We start from the raw sequence: 23,266 nt of genomic DNA on the forward strand, positions 1-23,266 counted from the left end.
AAGGGAACTGTCAGAGCGGGAAACTTTGATGGCGGTCCGGCCACAGCGGGACTCAACCACCTTCTCCTTGCGGCCGCTAGGAGGACTTCGCGGGCTCAGGTTTCAGCGCAATCCTCGGCCGAGGTCCCAGTGGGGGAGGCGGCCCGTGGCGGCTTGACGAGCGCGATCTGTGGCACGCGCACTGGCATGGTCGCGAAGGTAGGGGCTGGGGAGGTTGCTGGGTAGAGCTTTGTGCAGGAGGCTGCATGTGAGAGAGGCCTGCAGCGGAGCTAGAGCGTCGAGGCAGGAACGGTTTCATGGCCTGCGTGGTTTTCTGAACCTCAGTTTGTGTGGGTATGTGTGTAATCCATCTCTCCCTTCGCTGGTACACCAAGGTAAATAAAGAGTCTTTTATAAACCCAAGTATGTGTTCATGTGTTTCTAGAACGGGCTAACAACACTGAACAGAGGGCAGCTCTGTGACAGTCACTTTTCCCAAAACTAATAGAAGATGATAAAGTAGACATAAGAAAAAATAGGGTTAGGGTCTCAAACTGTATTTGCATATATATCTAGACCGCAGCGTCTCTGTTTTTACGTCCCCAAATTCAAGGCCTAATAAAATGATAGTTTAAGTTTGTTAATACTATTTAAGACTTTTTATGGTCATACATTTGATCAAATCACATTTTCAAGGACCCACATAAACCCTTTTATTTGCTTGTGAAGTTATGGTATTTCCTCATTCATTTTATATATTCCTCATTTATATATATATATATATATATATATATATGTATGTATGTATATACATACATAGATAGTGCTTTGGACCGTTTTAATTGTACACATTTTTAACAGTGTGGGTGGCATATGGGTGAGTTACTGTAATAAGCAATCTGTTGGTGAACTATCCATTTAATGCAGATCTATGGCAGATTGAAGAAACAGCAGAATTGATACATATGGGACAGTGGATGAACCCAAGAGACGTAAATCTGATTTCAGGGAGATAGAGGCTGAACTGTCTGGATGGGACAATGAACTCAGCTGTGCCTGTAGATGTGAGTCTAAATGGAAAATAATAAGAAGTAATTTATTAAGACAAACACACACACACAATTAAGACTGCATTGTGTTATAGCTTTAATAAAAAATTTTAACTCTCAATGTGAACTGTATTATTAACCTTACCTTACCATTGTGTAATTAAATGTATTTCACCAATACATTCAGCTCTGGATTGTCATCTTTTCTTTATAAATATGTATATGTGTATGTATATATGTGTATATATTTTTTGAAGTAAATTTATATGCACCTTAGTGATTTCAGACGCAGCAGCGTGTGAACAGGACTTTTATTTTGGTATTGGTTTATGACGTCATAATGCTGCGTCGCGCTCCTGTTGTGATTCGGCTGGAGAAAGGTTTGTTTTTTAAGCGTTTAAGATGTTTAAAGCGATGCAGAATGGATTATTAAATGTAACATTGCATTGTTTTATCTAACATTTAGTAAACTCGTGTGAACAAAGTAATGAATAAACACAGGAGTAACAAAAGTTGCGTCTCATTTCGCACCCTTTATCATGAATCCGTGTCATAAACACGAATTGAGTTACTGGTAACTAATGTTAGTTATTAGAGAGACGGAGCTTTTCAAAACTCCGGGTCAATTGAATCAAAACCCTTTGCTAAATGATTCTTTCTGTTAATTATTCTCATCTTAAACAGGAAAAACTCCTGGTGAAGTGACTGAGATCCATGTGACTATAAAGGCGACGTTTATTAAAGAGGAGAGTAAAGTCATGAAGGCTGAAGAAACATTCAGAGTAAAACAAGAAGAAACCGAGGAACAAACAAATATGGCATTTATTAAAGAGGAGAGTGAAGATGTGAAGATTGAAGAGACATTCGGAGTAAAACATGAAGATATTGAGGAACAAACAAAGATGCCGTTTATTAAAGAGGAGAGTGAAGACATGAGGATTGAAGAAACATCCAGAGTGAAACAAGAAGAAACTGAGGAACAAACAGGTTAGTTTCATTCTCAAAGCTCAACTCAGTCATTTGATCCATATTATAAGGTACGTAAATGAATGATAGTTTTAAAGAAAGTTACTGATATTTCCTTTAACATTTTGTATTTTAAAGGGGATTTTACTAAATATCTCCTAAATGTATACTAAATATTTACTTATAAATTAAGCACCGTTTATCATCTGCAATAGCAAGGTGTAACCACTAGATGGCTTTATAGCCTTACATATAAATATAAACAGTTTCTGCTGAATGACAGCATAAGACAAAGTATATTACCTGTATTATGTTATTCATATGGATACATGTAACCTGTCCTACTCGACCGGCTCCGAACGAGATTCGAACCGGTGTGGTGAAGTGCTGAGTCCTAGCTTAGGACCCCAGTAGGGCCTGATCTAAAGCTGTTCTCGCGATTCTCAATGTAATCAGTCAAACTTTAATTCATGTAGTGATCTTTTATTTTTATCCTGATTATTTATACAGTTAAAGTGTAAGAGATTGCATTTTTAGGTATGTTTTGCGACATTGTTAATTGTTATTAAGCAATAAGGCATACTATAATGCTTTTTTATTACAAGCATGTCATAATTCATTCTTAAACAGAATTATGCTTGTATCATTTTTGTTATCTAAGTATTTAATAAATATAAAAATCGTAGATGGTGAAAAAAAGTCATCTCCAATAATAGAACGAGAAATGTTTAATTTCACAATCTATAGCTTTATGAAACATATAAGTTAAAAGACATTAATGGTCGTTATAACGTAGTTAAACCGACTTGTATAATAAAGTGATTTTGTCTGATTTGTAACCCGGCACTAAAGCAATTACCCATAAAACGTGCTTTGAACCAATCGGATTGCTTGGGTCCTAAGTTGGGACTCATCACTTCACCACACCGGTGTGTGAGGCGGGCACGTTAACAAGGATGCTATAGACTTCAGGCGCTAGCGTCAGTCACTAGCAGAGTGAGGTTTACGCACAGCTCTTACTGGCCTTTGTCCATTAAATAGGCCTATATCATTTTGAGACATTCTTAAAGCTACACTGTAATTTTTTAAAGTTGATTCTTAGCAAAAAACAATTTGTTTCTACTACAATTACTTCTACTAACTAATCAAGTATTTTTGTAAGCATAGAATCTGCCATTTATAATACATATGAGTGAGTCGTCGAATGGCGGAATCCATGTTGCGCCTCCATCGTGAAAATACATTAGCCAAAGAGGGACATACCTGGAAATTCAAGCTTTGCCTTTCGCGTTTTTTACACTCAGTGGCGCCGTGACGAATGCGAGGGGGAGATTACTCACGACTGCTGGCCGATTTTAAATAATACGGCCACTATAGGAGTTAAAACGCCCTCGGAATGGGAGGGGCTATAAAGTAATATTCAGTTGATAGTCATATACAATTTCACCGCTAGACGGGAGAAAATCCTACACAGTGTAGCTTTAAAGACTACCTTTCGTTCTTTGTAATTTGTAATGTAAGCGGAATCTAGTGAGCGTCTTTGAGGTTACGAATTACAACCATCAGAAGTTACGGTGGCCGATAGGAAAATATGTCGTCGTCTGAGACCGCAAAGAGTAGCCAGTTACGCAATGAGGTTTCTTTACAAAGATACATTAAGAAATTGTGTTTACTTAATTATTCAGTAAAACGATATGTTATTCCAAATATTATTGTTACTTGTTCATCATTGTGTCAGTGCTTTATTCACTGAGTTTAGCTAGCTTCTTTGCGTGAAGAGCAACATAGTGACGAAACACGCAGAGAAGTTTGTCCGTTTAGGGCCACTGTAGAAACACGTTGGCGCAAAATGGCTATTTCAATGTAAGGGGACCCGTGGTGTATGTAGATAAAAATTGCTCGTTCTAAAGTAATAAAAACCTAACGGGTCATTATGTAAGTATTATATTGCATATCTGTCAACAGATCATCCTAAATATTACACAATGCACCTTTAAAGTTGATTTGAAGATTTGTCAGTTGTTGCATTATTATTGCAGTCAAATCTGGCTCAGAAAGCATTTTTGTTACTCATACTAGCTCCATATAATATTATGATCAGTCACACGAAAGTAATCAGAAATATAGCTGCAAGCAGCAAGTATCGGGGCCAGACACAAATAAAGCCCGGGACACATCAAGCCGACGGCTGGGTGGTTTTTGAGCGTCGGTCGGCTTAAGTTTTCTCGGACGCCGTCAGCTGTTTTACAGCTGGAGCTCGTCGGAGAGAACGAGAACGCGAGAGAATGAGCGAGCGAGAGAAAAACTGAGCTAACGAAAGCAAACAAACGACGGAGTAAAGAGGGAACTCACTCACTTGTCACTCTTGTCATCTCACTTGACCAGAGGATTATTTTAATAACATGGCTTTGTGGAATCAAGACGTCGAGGACCAGCTAGTCACCATGATCCAGGAAAGGCCGCCTCTGTATGACATTACAGACAAACTGTATGCAAACCGAGTGCTGAAATCTGAACTCTGGCGTGAGATCGAAGACAAACTTGTTATATCAGGTAAGTTTTTATTTTTGGCTATTGAGGTCGTTCGCAAAAACTGCTTGTTATTGTTCGCTAGTCATGAACAGTTGTATTGTTTTGTGCTAACTTGTTGAATACGTACTGTGGCCACCAGAAGAGTAAAAATTACCCTTACCTAAATCCTTCCCTCGCATTTTGTAACAAATCCTGCCCTCGCGGGGCAAAATGACCCGAAGCCCTAAAATTATACTTATTGTTTTTGTCCAGAAATTTTTTATATAAAATTATATCTTATTTTATATTTAGATCATATTTTTGCAATTTTTTTAATGCATTTTGTTTTGGAGATTTTTATTTATTTATTCCCTTTAAATTAATAGATTTAATCAATTAATAATAAATAAATAAATAAATAGTAATTTAGAAATTTAAGCACATTCTTTCAACTTTCAACAGGTTTATTCATGAAATTTTAAGTTATTTTGAATTTAATTCAATAATAATATAAAATATTTGGTGACTCTTGCCACTAGATGGCCTTAAAGCTCTATATGGAGCAAATGAGCTGCTGTTTCCGCTGGGTCCTAAAGTCATTTCGCTTCAGTATGCATTCAGACACGCATGTAGACATTATAAAATAATTTTTGGTAAAGTTTTAGCATTTTTAGTTTAAATTGAGCATTTTTAAGTTGTTTTATGTGTACTGAAGAATTCTTCACATTCCATTAATTTCTAAGGGGGTCAATTTGAGGAACCTGAGGGAAGGATTTGTTACTTTTTTAAATTTCAACCACAAACCTCCTCGAATCTATTCAATTTTTTTGTGTATTCGTGGTTCAAGTGTGACAAAAGTCATGGGGTCTTGGACCCCTCTGATGAACTCTCAATTTTTAAATGAAAAAAAAAAAATGTAAATTCCGCGAGGGAAGGATGAGATGTAATTACTGTCTTCTTGAAGAAGTACAGTAAGGGATTGCTCTTAATTTTTCTGTAAGTGAATTACAGTTACTTGTGCTTGTGCTGTAATTGTTACATACGGTCTTAGACTATAGATCATTCTATATAAAACAATACTGAATTTAACATCAACATTTAACGTGTAATGTTAAAATGTATGTTCTCGATGTGACCTGCTCCCTTCAAATACTTTGGCCTGTTCAGGACAATTTATGCAATGTTGTATTACTTATTTGAAAGAATTATACCAACACTGGTTGGCACTGCATTGTTAAGTATGCACATTACTTACGAACCTGAACTTTTTCTTGCAGCAATACAGCTCAAGAAGCGGTGGGAATCTCTGAGAACACAATACACGCGCTACAAGAAGCGTGAAGCCTCCGCGAGTTCAGGTGCACAGAGGACGGGCAGGCAACACTGGATCCTGACCCGGCTGCAGTTTCTGGAGCCCCACACCAAAAGAAAGGAAACCACGTCCAAGCTAGCTATCAGGGTAATGTGTATATATATATATATTTATTAGTTTGAGTTAAAGGGAAATAATCGCATCTAGCTTATTTCATTTACTTACTATAATTAGCTTTGGATCAAAGCATCAACTAAATGTCAACAATGTAAATACAAATTGGCAAAATATGGCCACTGATTATCCAGGTGACGGTTAATACCACTTTATTTACATGCAGCCTTTCATGTTAACGTGGTTTAGTTCATACATTGTCATCCACACTGTGCCATTAAGTGCATCTGAATAAAGCCATAATAATCACATTGACTAAGTGGCGTAGCGGACGGGCTCGCTTGGAGGGATTAGTTAGATTAGCTTACTCCTCATTTCAAAAACAACTTGTTTTACACAAAATACTTCTCCTCTAATTTTTTCACTACTTATGGGCCACAAGAGAAATATTAAGAAAATGTATTAAAACAGTTATATACCATTATCATGCACGTTGAAGTACATTCAGCTCAGGTTTCATCGTCTCTGAGAGAATATGTAGCCTACCGTTAATGCAGCGTCAGATGTTTTTACTTTCACTTTCTGTAGTGAATAATTGACTGGGGTTTGAGACTTCTTCAACTGGCACAACTCTAGAGCAAAGTTTGCACTTGCTTGTGTGATATCCACTGATTCTCCTTCATGGTTTAAAATGTAGATATTTCCAATATTGTGCGAATGGAAAATGGAAGATTTAGATTCTGCACGAGCAATTTCCCGTGATAAAGTAAAATTATGAAATAAATGACTAAATAAACACACCACCCCCCCGCCGCCAAGGGCCCCATGGATTTGTGCTACGCCACTGCATTGACTACATTAATGGTAGCTATTCTAAACCAGCATTTCACACCTGATCAAATACAGGGTTTTGTTTTTACAATGCCCTGCAAAATGCCCCGTTATTGTTATGAGTGCTTGGTCTTTAGTTCAATAGTGTAACACCCCTCTCATTGTGGATATTTTTTTTATATTTTTTTTAGGAAACTTTATGTGATTCCAGTTCACCCTCAGATCATGGCACACACACTGACACCCGGACTAGCACACCTGAAGAGCCCTCCTTGGAGTCTGAGAAAAGGCCCTGCAGTCCGATGGCAGAATGCAGCATCTTTGGAGCAGAATCCACATCGATTATAGATGACCCTTTGCAAAGCACATTCAGCCGGGCAAGCACTCCGAGGCCTCGGAAGAAGCGGAGCAGGCGGTCCCTAGACGACTCTGCCAGTGACGAGTCATCCAAATGGCTTTGCACCATAGGCAAAATTTTGAAAAAGATAGTGCATCAGGAGGACCACAATGACGCCATTGCAGCATATTGCAAAAGCTTTGAGCACAGAATGCGCAGTCTACCACCACATTTACTGCCACATTTTCAACATGAGGTGGACAACTGTCTCTTTAAGTATTCTGTGGGACCTGAACCATCTGCCAGCAATCATACACATCCGTAATGTTTGCGGAAACAAAGATGTGTAACATATTTAAAGGCAGGGTAGGCAGGTTTTTTCTAAAAAACTTTTTCCAAAATTTGTTTAAACTGTCTTTATATACCAATACAAAATTAAAATGTAAGTACTCTGAAAAGGAGAGTATAAAAATCGAGTGTCTGTAGTCCTCTCAGGGCTGCAATAAACACAGCTACTTATTTCCATTCGGGACGAATGAAATGATTGGCTGGGTGACTGTCACTCTCCCTTGCTACCATGGCTACCACCCCTGCCGCTACAGGATCTGCCCACATGCGCGCACCAGTTTGACTCGAGGAGGGGAAGAGTACGGAAGCTAGGAATAATCACAATTATGGCAGAGAAAGAGCAGTCAAAACTCCCAGTACCTGCGTATACAGTCAGCGAAGGCAAACAAGGCAAGGACCTGTCCTTGAGCCGACGATGCGGTAGGCTACTTGTCTCCGGAGTGTAGTCCTCATCAGAGCCAACAGTGCTTTCATCGTGGAAGCTCTTGCATGCAAAACACATATGTTATGAATCTTACACGAAATTCACCCTCATCACTGTGTAACTGATGGTAATGGGAAAACGTGTATCAATACAACCTGTTTTTAGCTTTGCCTTATGTTACTAGCTCGTTACCGAATCAAACTCAATATATTTTAAACTTTACCAGTATCGATATGCTTGATAGGGAGTACTAACAGCCTTGTTAGTTGTTTATATTCATAATGGTAAAGTTAGGTATTTTATTACATGTGCACTTGCATTTTAATTATGTATTGGTATATAAAGACAGTTTAAACAAATTTGGGGAAAAGTTTTTTAGAAAAAACCTGCCTACCCTGCCTTTTAACATGTACACAACTAATTCCTGCCCACTTACATTTTGTATTATTTTGTACCTAATTGTACTACATTTTTATATTTAATATTTAAGCTTTTGTCATTTTTGTCCATTACACTGCAGATTTTATAATAAAACACTTTGACTTTCACACTCACTTGTTAATCAAGATTGAATTGATCAAGATTATGTAATGCAAAAGTTTTTACAAGTTTAGGATCACTTGGGGCTGACACAATATCAGATTTTCACCACACAATTATCATGGCCAAAACAATTCATAACAACATTATTGTTTTCTACATTTATGATTTCCATAAAAATAAAAAATAAACGTAATTATCAGTCAAAATTATTTGTTTGGAATCTGGAATTTGTTTAAAATGTTTTCTATTTTGTGGCCAATGAATCAAAATACAAGTGTAGGGAGACCAAGGTTGCCAAGAAGTGCAGGGTAATCATCAAACGTTCCCCAACGGAGATACAATCCTGATAGTTTGTATTTTGCCTCTGATTGAGAAGTTCCTTCAACATGTGGAACTGAACAGGAAAAAGCCGAGCGAAAGTCTGAGGTTTCAGTTGTCTCCAGCTCTCGACATCATCGGTCATTTGTTAACTTAGCAAACATAATTGAAAAAGCTACACAAATCCGTCAGTAATGAGCGCGGCTGATGTAAACAAAGGTAAGCACGTGCTGCTTGCTTTGTATATACACTGTTCTAGCTCTTCCGGTTTCCCTTTTTGTTGCTGAATACAGACTACTGCCACCTGCTGGTATGGGAGAGGTATCTCCTCTCACGCAAGTGCACGGCGTTGATAACATAGCTAGCGCTATTCGCTGTGGAAAACGCAATTAATTTTAGTTAGGAGGACATTGTTGCTAATTTATCATCCATGCTGTTTTCGAGATTAACTTTTAATGAAAAGCTGGATTTATTTGTCAAAAGACCTTCACTAGAGCTTTATTTGGAGCATAAAGCCAAATATTTTGAAAGCATTTCAGCCCGAGCAATTACAAGCGATACCCCTGGATGACAGCAATCAAGAAGCTAAAGCTTTACTGCTGGAATTGTTTGCTATTTGGGTAAGTTATTTAAAATCTTAATACATTTTTGATTGATAATTTATTTAAAATCTATTTATTCAGGCCGCCACTGTTTTATATATGTTAAGCTTTATTTGAGAAATAAGTCATTTGGAGACTTATTGATCTATCTGTAAATTTAACATTCATCTTGCTTCAGTGTAAACTTTCATAGTACTTTTGTATCATATTATAAATTATATTATAGAACATAAAATTCACACCCTTGTTTTGTACGGCAATTGAATGTGATGAAAAGCTGCCTGAATTGCCCGTGTATATCTTAAGGTGCGTGCACACTACAAGCGACAAAGCGACACGTTACCATTCATTTCAACGGGGAGCGGGCGTTTTCCGGCGACACGCGCGATCGCGGCCGTTGGCGACCTGATGGGGCGTGTCTGGCGACGCGACAAAGTTGAGATGCGTTTAACTTTATGCAAATGAAGAGCGACTTTCGGGAGCGACAACCAATAGGAGTGAAGTTAGTGGAGAGCGCGTGATCATCCGTCACTCTCTGACAGAGGCAAGTTGAACGAGAAGCTAATTTTAGCTGTCAGAAACTGTCCTATAAGTTGGGATATATCTCCGTGTACATACAATGGTATTCACAGTACTGACTCAGAGCCTGATTGGTTTCGTGAACCCATATGGACCGGTATTTGCCAGTTTGCTGCAGTTAAATAGCCGCGATGGCAAAAAGCACACTCAGTTTCTCGTTCATCTATAATATTATGCATGTTATACTGATTCCATTTATGTTTCGAATTTTCGTTCCAAAATGTTTGTTTGTAGTGGCAAGAAAACTGATTTGTTGTCTTCAACATGGAGAAACATCCGTGAATGTCACTCACAAACATTACTAGGCAACCAGTAGCGGGAACACCCACTACCGCCAGCCATTGGCGACCTGAGTCGCCAGTCGCCACACTATAAAGTCGCTTGTAGTGTGCGCGCACCTTTACTGTGAAAATCGTATTCAAATGTGTCCCTCGATTTCACATATTTCAGTTTGGCAATGTAGTTTATGAAAAGCCCAATTAGTAAAATATGTAAACGTTTATGGAGCAATAACACGTTAACTAATGTAATTAGTAATAAATGATTTATTCGTCAGAAATTATACCCTCCTCTGAATAAAGCCACATCAGTAATTTCTACTGATTTTTCTGAGGCTAGTTTAACGCTTATTCCTCACAGTGCGTCTTCCAAAAACAATGAGAAGCAGAGGAATCTGATTAAAGGAGTGGTATAATCCCCTTTTCACAAGATGTAAAATAAGTGTGGATGTGAAGTTTTAGCTCAAAATACCCCACAGATATTTTTATATAGCATGTTAAAGTTGTCACTTTTTGAGGGTGAGCAAAAACACACCGTTTTTGTGTCTGTTTCAATACTTTTTATTTGTGTACATTCACAATACCAACAAAACATTGCACTTTTGTAAAATAAAGAAAACAAACAGGGTGCGCTTTCTGCCGTCTGTTTCCGTGAACAACTTTCTGGAACAAAACACAAACATTTACACAAACATGTTAAGTTCTTGTTATTTGCTCTTGACATCAACACTCATGCAAATGTTGGTGCTTTTCCCCTGCATGGTAAGGCTCGGTACGATTCGGCACGGCATGCTTTGGATCGGTTTGCTTTTCCACTGCAGTTTAGTACCGCTTCAAAGTGGGTGGGATTATAGACTAATCGTTAAAGTTGCTGAAAAAGTTTTTCATTCCTCGTCGCAATATCCAGCTCTCACTGGATCCACTCCTCAACGTGAGGAACGTCTGCACCACGTCTACTGATCAGCCATTTCTTTTTTCAAGTTTCTTTTTTCAAGCAAGTCGTTTAATAATAATTGTGCAAACAAATAAAACTGCGGTGGCTGTTGCTGACTATTTAAATCTAGTAGAAAATTAAGTTGTACTTACGAAAACGGTGTCTCGTTTAATCAGATTTAATACGGTAAAGCTGCTTGATTTTACGTAATCTATTGTATAAAGTGACGTGAATTTCACTAGAGTGGCGAATTACAGAGCTTGTGCAAACATATACAAATTGCAATGATCAGATGCTTTTCTTATGCTTTATAAAAAAAAATGCTGTTTTCGCAATTTTGTTGTGCGTTTAGTTATTTTGAGAGGAAAGCACACAGCACCTATTTACATATTCATCTAAACACCACTCTCAGTAGTGTGGGCATCAGCGGATGTTCTCTAACCAGGGGCGCCGCCAGGAATTTTAGGCTCCATGACCAAAAGGGCCCCTCTGCGCAGCTGTTGTCATCACATCTCTAGGACCTACCTGTCCCATCAAAAGCTTTACACAACTCTAATCAAAGGCTTGCAACTGTCTTGTTTCTTGTACTAGCTACAATACTAGTACTAGCACTAGCACAATATTTACTGCTGGTGATTTATAAATGCAAGTCTGCATACAGTATGCAGTTCACTATTTGATGCAAGATTAAAAGCCACCATAAGGCAATCCTTTACAGTCTCAATGTATTTTTATTGTAAAATTACAGATTTAAAAAAAGAAAAAACCTAAATAAATATAACTTTTTAATCAAAATAAATTAACTTCATCATCTCAAAACAAATGCCAACAACAAAAAGTTGACGTGTAAAACGGCATTTCCACATCGGGGTTATTATAGTGCTACAAAACAGATCAAGTGATCACTAAATCAATAGGTTTGGAATATGGTGATGAACTAACAGTACCAGTGACATCAAATTAAAAGGTAAGTTAACATGGTCCAAATAAGACCAATGGACTCCTGGACCCCCAGACTTTTCTCTCAAATAACAGCTCAACACATTTTTGGCAGTTCAGCCATACATCTTGTTCTCAATTTGTTTTTAAGGCTGTGGGCATTATTGTCAATCTCCATAGCCATGCCATTTGAGAGCTATCACTAGACCTTGCTCAGCCTGACTCACCAAGAGCCCAGCACTGAGCCTTCTTGCAAACAAAGTCATTGATCAAGACTTTGAAGTCTAGCTTTCTAGCCAAGTGACTTTCAATGGACAACATGGCAAGACTGCAAAGCCTGTCCTGAGACATAGTGGACCTTAAATAGTTTTTTTTATCAGTTTTAGCTTACTGAAAGCTCTCTCCCCACCAGCAACAGTCACAGGCAATGTACAAAATATACGTAAAACAATGCAGACTTCTCCAAAAATGCTATGTAGCTGCATCTTGTTAATTGCATTGTCTTATTTCATTTTTAAACTTGGACGTGAGATCTCTGGAATATTTCTTGATAAGTGGTTGGCACACAGAAGGGACTTTATCCTCACTAATCTAGCCAACTTTTAAAACAGCAGAGAATTCCTTAACTACTTCTGCAGTGGTGCGTAACCTGGTGTCCAGATCACTAATGATGCTGTCCATAGCAGTAAACACTGTTGCTGCACTGTCATGAGCCGTCTCCTCTTGAGAGGTCTCATCATGGAATCTCTTGCTTTTCTTTTGCCAACTGTGTTCCTTGCTAAACTGAGGTGCAACATCTATTTGTGTTGCAATCAGTGTTGCCTCAGACAGGAGTGACTCCACTCCATCTCTAAGAGCCAGCATCTCTTTTGTTAAGGCATTGATATTGGCTGCCTCTGTGTCAAGAGAGATTTTTCCAGACTGCATAACCACATTCCTGTCATCAATGCACTGCAGTACTTTGAGCCAGACAGTGAGTAGGACAATAGCATTGAATGACATGAAGTAGTTCTTCAGACGACTAGACTCCGATCTGGCCTCGCTGGTGAGACTACATGTCGTGAGTATACTGTCAAGGGCCTCAATGACAGAAGGAAGGTGTTGTGCTACAGGTTTAACAGCCATGATTCTTGCACTCCAGTGGGTATCTGAGAGGCAATGCAAAGAGCAACCGGTTTTCTCTTTGTAGATGGCCCAGCGTTCTGGGCTGGCACTAAAAAGTGCGTAAAGTTGATTGATGCAGCCAAAAAATGTTGCTACTTCTGGGCTTGTCTGTGCAGGACGCACACCTACAAGATTTAAGGTGTGGGAGGCACAGGGTGAAAATGTAGCTGGATGATTTTTCTTTAATATCTGGGCTTGGACTCCCTTGACCCTTTCTTGCCCCGTTGTCATATCCTTGCCCTCTGCAGTCCCCAATGTCTATCCCTTTGTATGCATGTATATTTCGTATCACGTTCACGCAAAAAAAAGTGCATATCATATGTAGCCTACGCTAAAAATTGCTTATTGGATGAACATAAGAGGTAATTTAAGCGATCAGTCCCATTTTCTGCTCCCTTTCTGTATACAGTTTATTCCAGTCAATATAATTTATTCATCATGCTGATAAGATTGTGTAGTCTCAATCTTCTAATGCGTAAAAAGCAGTAATATAATTCATAAATGGTTCTTACGTTGTTTTATGAGCCAGAATGATGCGTTACCCTTATCTATATGACCTAAAATTATATTTTAAGTTCTTTGTTATCAGGAAAAATAAAGTAATCACCCCGGTGCCTCCACTGACCTCAGAGGGTTAATAAGAAATAGAAGATTTTTGAACAATATTGAGAAGAGGTTCTGAGATTACCCAACACCCCTTTATGTAGCTTAGAACGTACAGCAGGGCTGAATAACTCAGTTTAGTTTAGAGACCTGCACTTCCGCGAGACCCAACGCAACAGAGTGCGGCGCTAGATTTGATGGCCGAGTGCGGGTGGTAAGGCACTTGTATATGCGGGTTGCGGGAGAGTAAAACGAATTGTGGGACTCCCACAAAATAGAAATATAGAAAAAATGCAACCTATAAAAACACATTAATTGATATTTATGAATTGCACAAAAGCAAAAAACAACAAACAAAATAAAAACGATTTACAGGCGCCAAGCATAGGCAGTTTCTATTTATAACATGTTTTTTCAGCGTTGTGCAATGTAGCCAATAACTGACATTTGTGTTGATTTATTGAATCCAATCAGATGCATTTAAGATCGTTTTTAATGTTTTTGTTCAGTGCTGAATTCTTTATGTTGGCAAATCCTCTGATTATAACAAAGTGTAGACATTATAAAAAGATTTATTGTGCAGTCAGCTTCAAGTTGAAAATAATAGCTTTGTGAGATCACGATATCGGCTTTTTGTTAAAGGAACACACTTTTAATGTGTTTCGTGTCTAAATGTTTTGATGTCTTTTGCTTTGTGGCATTCAACCGGGATTAACTTCTGTCTTTTTTCGCCTTAGACCTGATGCCGTTGAAAGAGGATAGTCAAGATCTCAATAAAATTGAAGAGAAAGATCAGTACAAGACACATCATGATTTCATAACTGAAGAAAAGTCTTCTAGTTTCTCACAGACTGAAAATCCTACTTCACAAAAAAGGGCTCAAAAGACAGGGACTATAGGTAATTTCACCTGCCACCTGTGTGGACTAAGTTTCAGAAAGCAGGGAAACCTTGACGTTCACATGAGAGTTCACACTAGAAGGAAGCTTTACCCCTGCCAAGAGTGTGGAGTGATTTTCAATCAACAAGGAAACCTTCATCTTCATTCGAGAATTCACACTGGAGAAAAGCCTTTCACCTGCTCTCAGTGTGGAAAGAGTTTCAGGCAAAAAGAAACCCTTAAAAGACACATGAGAATTCACACTGGAGAGAAGCCTTTTACCTGCCAACAGTGTGGCATAAGTTTCAATCAACAAGGAAGTCTTAAAGTCCACATGAGAATTCACACCGGAGAAAAGCCTTTCACATGCCAACAGTGTGGAAAGAGCTTCAATCAATACGGAAACCTTAAAGCCCACATGAGAGTTCATTCTGGGGAGAAGTTGAATAAAGAAAAGTAAACATTTATACATTTTTAAAATTGTTCATGTGTAAAACTGATTTAGAAGCTGTACATACGCCCTTGATGTATGTTAGTGTTTATGGAAATGAAAGTATGCCAGACCGACACTTAACGTACTGATACGCTCATGAGATTGCGTTGCATACATTGTTTGTAACAGCAAGATCTATAAATGATATGAAACATGTTTATTTGTGATGAATAGTTTAGACTTTAGATTAAAGGGATGCAGAAAGCTTTGTATAATGATTTATTCATGCGACATCATGTATAACAGGTGTTAAACAATAGAAGCTTATGGATAGCATTCAATTGAAATGTAATGTGCAAAATGGCAATGCATTTCTGTATTTAAATCAAAATTTTCCAAATCATCCTTGAAAATTTGGAGCATAATGATAATTGAAATTCAATAAATATAATTTACATTGGCTATCTCCTACAATAGTTTTAACATATTATTTAAACAATTTAATGTTTTATAAGTTGCAAAATTAAAATGAATATGTATTACAGAAATTATTAGATATGTTTAACATGTTCAAGCTAAAATTGTAGCAAAATGATAATTTAAATAATTTAATGTTTTTATTAGTTACAGTTAAAGCACTTGCGATTGCATAAATTTACATTAAAAGTCACGCAATGAATGTAGCAAAATTCAATGTGGAATTAAAAATGCAATCGAGCCCCGCCCGGTCAATCTGTAAGGCATATATGTTTATTCAGTTGAAACCGAATAAATTACTCTTTAAAACACTGGCTTAATATACTTGCATGTTTGTGCTTCTGGACGCTAGACTTGATGCATCAATAAATTATATACTGATGATTTACTAATGGTTTCTCCATATTTTGTTCATTATTAACCATTGTTTATTGAGATATTAATTTCAAACTTGTTTTGGCATCATTATCAAGTGATTAATAGTATAAGTATATATAATATAAACTAATAACTTCACCATCTAACAATTGTCAGGGGTGTGTAGAAGACCGATGAAGAGACGGGTAGTAACAATGTTGATGTTAACAAGCAATATGGTGTCTAAAATGTTGGTCACTTAATATTAACTTCTTGTTTATTAAACTTGTATAAAATCAATATCACATTTGTTATCATGCTGATATCTGAAGAAAAACGGCACTCTTCATGTGATATTTATTAACTATATTAAATAATATGAATTAAATCAGAGCTGCCAACTCTCACACATTGACCGTGAGACTCACGCAATCGACCCTTTCCACAGTCTCTCACGCCACACATCCATTTTCTCACGCAGCGAAAAATCGCGAAGCAAAGAGGACTGTCATCGACAGACTAGACAGAGGAGGTTACTTTTTACCTTTTTACTTCTAGCCTAGTTAATAGTAAATAAACACGATGATCAATAGGGGTGTAACGTGTGTTGAAAGATACAGAGCCTACAACTTACCAACATGTATATGCCTCATACATAATATCGACCAATCAGTGTTTTTCAACCGCGGAAAGAGGGCAATAAAATAGCTGGAGTAGACTACAATGTCACATAACGTTACATTTACCTCAGGAAAGCCATTTAATGAGCATAGCACGTAAGTTGGCTAGAATTTTATTTTATATAATACATTTAGTATTAGTATAAATTAGTATTTTGCTAAATATGTGCACCTTGCCACTGTTGCCTTTGGCTTGCTCAGTTGGGGATATTCAATTTAATTAATCAATGAATAATACTATTGATTAGTATTACCAAACATGGATGTTTTATTATTATTTTAATTTAATACTGTGAAGCTGCTTTGATACAATCTGTATTGTGAAAAGCGCTATACAAATATTCTTGACTTGACTTGACTATATTCATATATATATATACTTGACTAAAATATTATAAAGTTGTTGTAATAAAAACCGCATTAGGCCTATATTTGAGTTGTTATTTTTAACCTTTAATAATACCAGCTGACAGGGCTCTCTGTAGCCTATGTTTACAGCATTAGGTGAGATTTTCTTTCTTGAGAAAAATTAAAACAGGACAGAGTAACACGGCGGATATCGCTCATATAAATATTTTTGACGACGTAGTTAAAGGAGAACTCCGGTGCAAAATGAACCTTTGGTCTAATTACACATTGTTACCTAGTCAATCGTTATCTGAGATTTGTTTTCATGATTATCGACTGTAAATAGTTTTAACTCTAAAAACAGTTTAGCCTATAACGCTAGTATAACGCTAGTATATGGGGCATTGAGTAATGACAAATAAAAATCGCTTGTTAATACCACTAACAAGGCTCAAAATAGCCCCACACTAACACGGTAGCATAATGAGGGTCCCTACATGCAAACCGAAGCATTGAGAACTTTGACAGTGTCCAGACAGTTTAATAAGAAGATATTTTATACATGCAGTCAACTTCACGTATATAAGCAGAATCCATCTTTGAAAAACAGACTCTATCAATCGATCTACGAACCACCGATCCAAATGCGCTGGACCATATGAGATTCTACACAGTTCAGCGCATTTGGATCGGTGGTACATTGCTGTTTCTTTTTATAATCTGAGCTCCAAGATGGTAGTGTGCTTAATGGGTACTTGATCTTAATAGGTACGTTTACCCTACATGTAATCGAAAACATAACATTTAGCAATTTTAGTAATTTAAGGTCATTTTGCAATCAATCATCATACAGCAACCAGGCTGAATTAGTCTGTTTTAACGTGTCTGCTGTTTGAAGTAAAATGTGCAATACTACCACTGGTGTATGATTGACAAACACTGAACATCGGATTGTCAACCAATGCAATTTTAAATGTAGGAAATTAACATGGGAGGAATATAGCAACTTTGAACTTTAGTTGTTGGAAATATTAATGTGCCCTCAGGTGATTGCAGTGATATACAGGCTTCTAAGACCATTTAAAAACCTTTACAACTAAATTTGTTTTAGGGGGTTAATGCCTAATTCTGATCGGCTACTCATCATTGGAGACTTTAACATCCCTGTGTGTTGCCTTTCAACCCCAATAGCCAAATAATTTGTTGATTGACTCCTTTCACTCATCTCAGTTGGTAAATGGACTGAATCGCTTTGTGCAGCAAGATCAAACAACATGCTACAAAACACTTAGCCTATACTAAGTATAAATGGCAACACTTGTGTGCACTCTGTTTAGCAGCCTTACAAACATAAAACACAACGCTTTTGTAGATGGTGGTTTAGTTAAAATGGCAGAACATAATGAGTCTTTGGTCGCTGTAATCTTAATTAAGGAGAAAAAAGCAGATACAAACATGCAAGACACCAGAATGTTGCTTTACTTACCATGCTGTCATCTGTCAATCAACACAATTTTGTGAGTCGTGTTCTGTACACTCACAGAACGTTTTTGTTTCAGATTTGGCAAATGCTGTGGCCAGTAACAGTTTATTCTCTGTGTAGTCCATCCTGAGCCTGAGATGGTACCGACACATGCTCAGTGTTTCTAGTAAGCGCTCTAGCAGCCCATTTTTTTTATATCTTTAACACACTCTGCTAACTTGGAGAAGTGTGCAGATTCATGTTGTGATGAAATTTAAAACAGTATCAACGGCATAACAGTGAAAACTAATGATAATGGGGCATACAAGGAGTAACGCAGAGGACCTAATACTGAGCTCTGTGCCACACCATACTTGTGTTTGGTGTAATATGTCTCTTCATATTACAAATTGGTAGCGGTCTGAGAGGAGCTAAATCAGGGTAGTGCATGTCCAAATACAAGAAGGGCTTGAAAATAACTTTTGTGCTCACCAGTCACTGTGGCTTGTGGTTTTCCAAAGTTACTAGCCACTCAGCATTTTCACTGGCCACTTGTTGATTGTTGTTGGGGAAATTGCATTTTCTATGATAAAAGTTGAATATGGCTTGCTAAAATGTACCTGAGCTAGATTTAAAACCCTTTAAATGTAAATGACCTTTTACATGACCTCTTCAACTTCATTTAAATGAACTCGTCACACCCAAATCAAGACTATATGAAATGTTGCCAATTTATCATCCATGCTGTTTTCGAGATTAACTTTTAAAGAAAAGCTGGATTTATTTGTCAAAGGAAGACTTATACTAGAGCTTAATTTGGAGCAAAAAAACAAAACTTTTGAAAGCATTTCCACCCGAGAAATTACAAGTGATATGTGATGATGCAATTATTTGTAATGAGGATTTGCGTTTTATTTTGGTGAACTCTTAAACACACTTTGCTGATTGCTCGTTGCATTTCTTATCAAAGGTAACTTATACGGTACTAAAGAAGAGGACACATTAAGCTAGCCTGATATTAGGCTGAGTTTTACCTGGGGAGACAAAAATCCACCCCTTATGGGCCTATCAAAGTGAATGTGAGGAAATTTACAACATATAATAATCAAAATATAAATAATGAAGGTTAAAGGCACATTGAGCACACTGATCTAAACATAGGCTGCATTTACACTGCAAGTCTTAGGCCCCGTTTACACGATGGGAAAACGCAGATATTTCTCTGCGTTTTGGCCTGTCATTTACACGAAAACGCCGTTTTTATCCCAGAAAACGATTATTTCTAAAAACTCCGGCCAAAGTGGAGATTTCTGAAAACGCCGGTTATATGTTGTCGTGTCAACTGGGAGAAACGGGGTTTTAGGTTCTCACTTGTCGATTTTGAAGATTCTGATTGGCTTGCATGGCTTTATCCTTCTCCCTACACTGCCATACACTGGTTTGGCATAGTTATAAAGGCGCTCGACGGCGTATTTATGCGGGTTGTGTGCACGATGTTATTATTGAAAACGGAGGGGGAGAAATATTCGTTTCTCTAAATACCCGGCTATGTGTAAATGTGGCCTTAATGCACATCCCATGTTTTGACCAGTGACGCAAATGTACGCTGATTGGCTGAACGTATGCAAAACACAGGCACCCGCCATTTTTAAATAACCATGTAAACACAGTTGATTGCGTATAGGATCTAGCATACATGTTACAAGTTTTGATGTTTTACGTGTGTAAATGTTTGGATGTCTGTTGTTTTGTGGCATTAAACTGGGATTAACTTTTATTTATCTTTTTTTCACCTTAGACTTGATGCCGTTGAATGAGGATAGTCAAGATCCGAATGAAATGGAAGAGAAAGATCAGTACAAGACACATCATGATTTTATAACTGAAAAAAAAACTTTTAGTTTCTCACAGACTGAAAAAACTTCCTCACGAAAAACAGCTCAAAAGACAGGGAATATTGGTAATTTCACCTGCCACCTGTGTGGACTAAGTTTCAAAAAGCATGGAAACCTTGAAGTCCACATGAGAGTTCACACTAGAAGGAAGCTTTACCCCTGCCAACAGTGTGGAATAAGTTTCAATCGAAAAGAACGCCTTAAAGTCCACATGAGAATTCACACTGGAGAGAAACCTTACACCTGCCAACAGTGTGGAATAAGTTTCACTCAAAAAGGACACATAAACGGCCACATGAGAATTCACACTGGAGAAAAGCCGTTCACATGCCAACAGTGTGGAAAAAGTTTCACTCAAAGAGGACACCTGACCAGTCACATGAGAATTCACACTGGAGAGAAGCCTTTTACCTGCAAACAGTGTGGAAAAAGTTTCACTCAAATAGGACACCTGAGCAGTCACTTGAGAATTCACACTGGAGAAAAGCCTTAAGGCCCCGATATTCTCACAGTGAAGTTCTTCTGCGTTCTTCGTTTAGGGGTAAAACGAAGGTCAAAATTCATGAGCAGTGATATACTGTTAGAGAACATCTGAAGCCGCCCACACTGTTGATAGCGACGGTTTGATGTATAATATGTAAATATGTGCTGCATGCTTTCCACTTTCAAAAACAAAACACACAACAAGATTGAGAAAACCGCAAGCATTTTTAATAAAGCATAAGAAAAGCATCTGATCATATCAGCGTGGATATGTTTGCACGAGCTCTGCAATTCGGTATTTTGTAAAGGCGCATTTATTTGTAAGCAGCTTTACCATATTAAACATGCAAAGCAATGTCTGTGTCTCGTTTCAACAGAAGTACAACTTCATTTTCTACTATAAAGCAGATCTCAAGTGTATTCATGTTTTCACTTGTGGACGTCTGACCTCCACAGACTGAACAGGACAAATAAACCTGAAAAGATTTCCACAAAAATCTGATATATGGCAATTGTCATGACCGGCTTAAAGCTGTGACAAATGAAAGGACATAGTGAAATCTGGATGGTTGCATAAACGTTATTTGATTAACATAAAATAATCTGTAAAAAAAAAAAAAAAAAACTACATTGTCATCTGTCTATAAGTTCCATGACTGTTCTTAAGAGCAAGTAACAAGAACTTAACCTGTTTTGTGACGTGTTCCAGAGGGAGGTTCACGGAAACATGCGGCCGAATGCGCGCCCAGTTTTTTTTTTTTCTTTATTCTTCTTTATTACAACAACCAAATCTCAATTGCATTGTCTGTAAATTTGAAACAAACTAATGTACAGATATCCTATTTTTGACTGTACAGTTAAAAAGTGCTTATTCAAAAATAGTTGTTCCAAATGGTATTACTAATCTACATCCACATATTACCATGAGTGAAAGTACTTTTTTCCTTTTTAAATGTAAGAACATAATTAAGTGCATACATTTCTGTCATGAATTTGGTAAAAAGTTTTTGTTGACTATGCATTTTACCTTTTAAATCTAAGACAAGTGTCACCGGTGTATTTCATAGCCTATTTCTCATTTGCCGCTTTTCCACTGTCGGGCCAAACTGTTCTCTTTGTTAAACTGTTCCATTTCGTGCCGATCCGATCCAAGCCGGCTGGTATGGATATGGTTTTGTTTTCCACTGAGGGTCTAATAACAGCTGCTCTTTAGAATGTAATACAAATGAGTCAGTCATTGCCTTGGTAACGCAAGAGTTCAGATATTTTTTTAAATTGTATTAATAATTTATGTTCACGTTGCTTAAATAGCACGTTTAGTAAGCTACGGAGAAACTGGCAGCTATAACAGTGACTGATCCTGAGTGACAACGTCACTACATGCATTCTAGCGTGTAGCGGTTGGCTAATTCCAAGCCGAGAAAGTTTTTTAATCCAGACTCAAGTTGAAATTCAACTGGAACCGTTCATTACCATTCTTAAAACCGTTTGGCCCGATGGTGGAAAGGCGGCTTTCGTGAGCAGTGCAGTGGTGTAATGGCAATTTACATTAAAATAATTTATTACAGATTTGTTTCCAAACTAAATAAACATATGTGACCTGATCCAGCAAAATGAGTCACAGTGACCCAAATTTCAAAATTGAGATTTTGATATCAATGGAAAGAGGAGATCATAGGCTTTCAAATGATATCCTAGTCAAAGTCATACCTTAAATGGTTTTAAAGATATACACATTTGAATTATGGTCGTCTGCCCTCTTTTTCCAACTGGAAACCTGAGAAAATAGCTTTTAAAGTTTTTTTGCCCGTATTTTTGTAGATATCTTTCAAAATCCATTGCATTTAAAGGGATAAACAATTTTTTTTACAGCTTAATTTGACCAAAGATATTAATATATATAAATGCTATTACAGTAAACCAGGCTGAAGATCAAATTATTGTAAAGTATTTATTTGAATAAATATTTTAAAAGGCGCTTTTACAAAGATTTACAAAAATCAGAAAGATTGAACAGAAGTGCTACATTTTAGCTAGAGAGAGAAAGAGTGTGTGTGTGCGCGCGCGTATGTGTGTGTGTGTGTGTGTGTGTGTAGGCTAGTTGACAATAACAGTGTAACAAATTAATAACGGAGATACCAACAGTTAAATATTGGGTTAAAATAAATTAAACACATTGTAATGGATTCTCCTTGCAGATACACTCACACAATAATTGAACTCACTCACATCCATACACAATAAATACACTCACTCAGATACAAATTGGACATTAAATTCACATTTCAGCTCTTTTCTTCTTAGCTGGGCAGGGAGAGGGACAACTTACTTTATCAACTGGCGGTTTTGGGCATGTAATGTCCTTTGTATTTTCTGTGCAAAACTCACGGATATTTTGGTACAGATAAGTTTTTCTTTTCA

The 23,266-nt window shown here is 37.4% G+C and overlaps 1 protein-coding gene across 3 annotated transcripts; it reads left to right on the forward strand.

Moving 5' to 3' along the window:
* The first annotated feature begins 1,322 nt into the window (after positions 1 to 1,322).
* Positions 1,323 to 21,497, forward strand: LOC307004276 (uncharacterized protein). Of its 3 annotated transcripts, XM_079623372.1 has the most exons (5): positions 1,359 to 1,408; positions 1,713 to 2,015; positions 4,380 to 4,547; positions 5,783 to 5,964; positions 6,954 to 8,616. In XM_079623372.1, the coding sequence occupies exons 1-5, from the start codon at positions 1,369 to 1,371 to the stop codon at positions 7,422 to 7,424; spliced, it is 1,164 nt and encodes a 387-aa protein (XP_079479498.1). In that variant the 5' UTR covers positions 1,359 to 1,368; the 3' UTR covers positions 7,425 to 8,616. The 3 variants fall into 3 exon arrangements, with proteins under 3 accessions (XP_079479499.1, XP_079479500.1, XP_079479498.1); XM_079623373.1 differs by lacking the exons at positions 4,380 to 4,547; positions 5,783 to 5,964; positions 6,954 to 8,616 and adding an exon at positions 14,569 to 16,007 and having other exon boundaries at positions 1,323 to 1,408; XM_079623374.1 differs by lacking the exons at positions 4,380 to 4,547; positions 5,783 to 5,964; positions 6,954 to 8,616 and adding an exon at positions 20,266 to 21,497 and having other exon boundaries at positions 1,326 to 1,408.
* The last annotated feature ends 1,769 nt before the right edge of the window (positions 21,498 to 23,266 follow it).

Source organism: Phoxinus phoxinus (assembly GCF_949152265.1).
Source record: "Phoxinus phoxinus genome assembly, chromosome: 9".
NCBI lineage: Eukaryota > Metazoa > Chordata > Actinopteri > Cypriniformes > Leuciscidae > Phoxinus > Phoxinus phoxinus.